Raw genomic sequence first — 4,860 nt, 5'->3', positions numbered from 1 at the left:
AAAAAAAAAAAAAAGAACATGCATACAATAGTGTACTATGCAGCCACCATAAAGAATGGGCTAGAAAGGCTGGGCACGGTGGCTCATGCCTGGAATTTTAGCACTCTAGGAGGCCAAGGCAGGTGGATTGTCTGAGCTCACAGGTTTGAGACCAGCCTGAGCAAGAGTGAGATCCCCATTTCTAAAAATAGCTGGGGGTTGTGGTGGGTGCCTGTAGTTCCAGCTACTTGGGAGGCTGAGGGAAGAGAATCACTTAAGCCCAAGAGTTGGAGGTTGCTATGAGCCATGATGCCACGGCACTCTACCCAGGGCAACATAGTGAGACTCTGTCAAGAAAAAAATAAAAAGAATGAGATAGAGCTATACATATGAATTGGCATGGAAAGATGTTCAAAATGTATTAAATAAAAAAAGCAAATTGCACAGCAGTAGATTATCAGACAATAAAGTACAATATAGGTTAACACATGGGAAATTTTCACTTAAAAAAACCAATGCTCATCGAATGCTCCTATGTGTCAGGCTCTAGAGGAAACATTTTTTATGTATTATGTCATTTTCTCCCTCCCCATTTGTTCCTGATGTATGTGCTCTTATTAGCTAGGGAGGTTGAGTCCTAGAATGGTTCGGCAACTTGCTCAAGGTCGCATAGGTGGAGATTGATAGAACTGGGATTTAAAGCTAGGCCATTTGACTCTGAAGTCTACACACCTAACCATGAGGAGTGGGATCAAAGTCCTCAAAGGCTGTATGTGGATCTGTGAGTGCAATCCCTTCACTGAATATAGAGCATACAGCTAACTTCAGATTGGGGTCTGAAACAATTAAATGGAGAATTCCATTGCAATCCCTTCACTGAATATAGAGCATACAGCTAACTTCAGATTGGGGTCTGAAACAATTAAATGGAGAATTCCAATGGAGAATTCTGGAGAATTCCAGAAATAATTTATACATTTAAATCACATGTTGTTTTGAGTCGTGTGATGAAACCTCTAGCTGTCCTGCTCTGACCCAGCCAGGATGTGAATCCTCCCTTTGTCCAGTGTATCCAGGCTGTGTCTACCACCTGCCTATGAGCAGCCGTCTTGTGAGTGAGGTTGAAAAAGCCTAGATAGGGTTCAGTACCACCTTCCCTTTTAGGCTTCCACTGAGGTCTTAGAATGTATACCCCTTCGATAAGGGGGTCTTAAAAAATATTTTTAAAATGGAGAATAGACTTTTCAAAGTTGAAATACTTAAAAATTCAGGGGAAGGGTGGTGCCTGTGGCTCAAAGGAGTAGGGTGCCGGCCTCATATGTTGGAGGTAGCGGGTTCAAACCCAGCCTCAGCCAAAAAAAAAAACTGCAAAAATTCAGGGGGAAGGGTTTGGTAAATTCCCACCCAAGGTGTACATTGCATGGGTATATGGCACATTTCCTGGGCGAAGGGCACAACTATAACTCGGACTGTAACCTTAAAAAGGCAAACTCTGTAACCTAATTGTATGCGCCCTCATTTTAATCTGAAATTTAAAAAAATTCAAAATTATATTATATGAGAAATTGTGATAGAAACAGAAACTCTGGTAAAACCAAGAAGAAACAGTTTTCCTTTTAAAATAAAGTGCAAAGATGGCACCTATAGCTCAGTGGGTAGGGCACTGGCCATATACACTGAGGCTGGCAGGTTTGAGTCCGGCCCAGGCCAGCTGAACAATAACAAATGCAACCAAAAAATAGCCAGGTGATGTGGTGGGCAACTGTAGTCCCAGCTACTCGGGAGGCTGAGGCAAGAGAATAGCTTAAGCCCAAAAGTTTGAGGTTGACGTGAGCTGTGACACCAAAGCACTCTACTGAGGGTGATATAATAAGACTCTGCCTCAAAAAAATAAATAAATAAATAAATAAAGTGAAAAGATATATCGACAGATTTTTTTTTTTGAGACAGTCTCAAGTTGTTGCCCAATTGACAGTTTTTATATAAAGAAATCTGTGTATAAGGTGACAGATGCACAGTGTTTTAGGCTCTAAAGACATGTAAACTAACTTTAAAATAATGCATTGGCATATTAAACCAGCAAAACATAATACAAAAAAATGGTAGCCAAGGACAGTGATGTTGGAAGGTACATGGAAAAGAATTGCTAGAAGCTCCCAAAATGTTCAGAATTCCTGGCAATATGTGACAAAACTATAAGCAGTCTTTTTTTTTTTTTTGAGACAAAGTCTCACTATGTCGTCCTTGGTAGAGTGCCATCATGGCTCACAGCAACCTCCAACTCTTGGGCTTAAGCGATTCTCTTGCCTCAGCCTGAGTAGCTGGGACTACAGGCACCTGCCACAACACCTGGCTATTTTTGTTGCAGTTGCCACTGCTGTTTTAGCTGGCTGGGGCCGGGTTCGAACCCACCACCCTTGGTGTATGTGGCAGGCCTCTTACCCACTGAGCCACGGGCGCTGCCCACTATAAGCAGTTTTTTAAAAAAAAAAATCACTAATCTCTACATCTAGCACAGTGTCTGTCATGCACAGTAGAAATGCAAGTAGTTGATAGTTGAATGAATGGATGGATGGACAAAACTATTCTTATCTTTTACCTGTGAATTTCACTTTGAGGCCTATGCATTGAGAAATTAACCCAAAAGAGTAGTATTTTGTAAAAATAAGTTAATTGCTCTGCTGTTTATAATAGTGAACAAACAAAACTTTATAAAAGTCAGCAATAAGAAAACACCTAGGTCAGGAGTGCTGTAACCACATTGTGGACTCTGTTTAAATAAGAAAAAAATGTGTATAGAAACAAGGTTTACTCTCTGTGCCTGGGGAAAATGGAGGATTAGCAGGGTCCAGTTTAGGGTTGCTTGGTGTCTAGTTAATGTTTGTCACTTATTTGGTTAAGTAGAGACAGAGTGTATAGCAACAAGCACTGGGGACGTGGAAAACCCTGCTGGTCACTGAGGCTGGGGGAGAGAGGGGAGAGAGGCTGGGGCTTGGTTTCCTAATGAAAGTCAGTCAAAGCAGATCAACACTAAAGTGTCCTTACATTCTTGGTCAGGAGGTGTTGGGAGCTTTTGACTCTTCTTCTGCCTGGACTGGACACTGTGGAGAGAGATAAAGAAACACCAGTGAGGCTGACATAGCTACAGTAACAACACTGAGAAGGACCTGGGGCAGGGTGCGGGTGGGGAGGTGAGTGGGAAGAAGGGAGGAAAAGGCAGGTTCCCTTACACAGCTTGAATATATCAAAGTTCACCCCACCATTATTCACAGTAGCTCAAGTGTCCACCAACAGATGAATGGATAAACAAAAGGTATTATCTACATACAGTGGAATATTAGTTGGCCTTGAAAAGGAAGAATCTTAAAAACAATGTACCAAACGAAATAAGCCAGGCACAAGAGGCCACATATTCTATAATTGCTCAAATTTGTAGACACAGAAGATAGCATGGGGGCCACCAGGGGCTGGGGTGACAGGAGAATGGGGAGTTAGTGTCTAATGGGTAGAGTTTCAATGTAGGCAATGACCTTCTAGCGACAGATGGTGGTTATGGTTCAACAATAATGTGGATGGGTTTAGCGCCTGTAGCACAGTAGTTATGGCGCCAGCCATATACACCGAGGCAGGTGAGTTCGAACCTGGCTCGGGTCAGCTAAAACAACAATGACAACTGCAACAAAAAATAGCTGGGAGTTGTGGCAAGCGCCTGTAGTCCCAGCTACTTGGGAGGCTGAGGCAAGAGAATTGCATAAGCCCAAGAGTTGGAGGTTGCTGTGAGCTATGAAGCCAAAGCACTCTACAGAGGGCAGCATGGTGAGACTCTGTCTCAAAACAAACAAACAACGCCCCCCCAATAATGTGGATGTACTTAATGCCACTGGCTTGTAACACTCAAAAATGGTCACAGTGGAAAATTTTATGTATGTTTTCCACACTTAAAAAAAAAAGCTTAAATTGGTTAACCATGAAAAAATGTTACTTGGTTGGGAAAAGATGTGGGTTTTTTTTTAAATTTGGGACACCCAGGCATCTATTTTCCACAATGCTGTTAAAATGACCTACTTGGATCTGAAATCCCACCCAGCCCTGCCTGGAACTGAAGTGACTCTTAGCACATGTCAGACGAGTGACAGACGAGTGCTGTCCTTGTCATCTTCCGCAGAGCCTGTGGGGCCTGGAGTAGGAAGCACTGGTCAGTAGCCAGGGCTCCTGACTCTCCTCCTTCACTCGGGTGTGAATCCAAACTTGAGTGGCTGCCAGTTGAGTGATTTGGGGAAATCACTCACCCTCTTGAAGCCTCACTTTCCTTATTTGTGAAACTGGGCTATTCATGGCACCTAGCTCAGAAGGCTGAGGCAAGGATTAAATGAACTAATCTTTATAAAACCCTTCACCTAGCACCTGGCAGACTAAATTCCCAGGAGTTAGAGGTGGCTGCTGTGATTTTCCTCCTCTGCAGGATGAAGGCAGGTGGGAGGAGCAGGTGATGATGTCTGCAGAGCGTAGCATTCTGCTAGCATTTCTTTTTCTAGATCTTTCCCCATTCTGTTAGGATTTCTTTTTCTAGACCTTTACCCCATTTCCTCCTGCTAGTTCCTGACTCTTCTTGCCACCCCTCCCCATTGTCACTCATTCCCAAAAGAATTATTTTGAATGCTATGGTACTATTCACCCAGAATTAAATCCACTCCTGTATGCCTCAGGAAATAACTTCTGGTACAATTTCTTAGTAAAACCACAGCTTTTATCTTTCATATTTGCTGTGAATAGTGCCTATAAAACCTTTCCCTTAAAGGGTTCTCTTTTTGGAAAAAAAAATACACACATTTTCAGTTACAGATTTGGTCTCTGTCCCTTAAAATCTTTTTTTTTTTTTTT

The 4,860-nt window shown here is 42.5% G+C and overlaps 1 protein-coding gene across 1 annotated transcript in view; it reads right to left on the bottom strand.

Annotated features, from left to right (window-relative positions):
* Nucleotides 1-4,860, bottom strand: part of CUNH8orf46 (chromosome unknown C8orf46 homolog) — a 23,972-nt gene that overhangs the window by 15,117 nt on the left and 3,995 nt on the right. The window contains exon 2 of the mRNA XM_003797243.3: nt 3,025-3,080. Coding sequence (XP_003797291.1) covers nt 3,025-3,080 — 56 coding nt within the window. The remainder of the gene's footprint in view (nt 1-3,024; nt 3,081-4,860) is intronic.

Source organism: Otolemur garnettii, unplaced genomic scaffold (assembly GCF_000181295.1).
Source record: "Otolemur garnettii isolate 467f Iridium unplaced genomic scaffold, OtoGar3 scaffold00113, whole genome shotgun sequence".
Taxonomy (NCBI): domain Eukaryota; kingdom Metazoa; phylum Chordata; class Mammalia; order Primates; family Galagidae; genus Otolemur; species Otolemur garnettii.
This window is presented reverse-complemented; position numbering and strand designations above follow the sequence as displayed.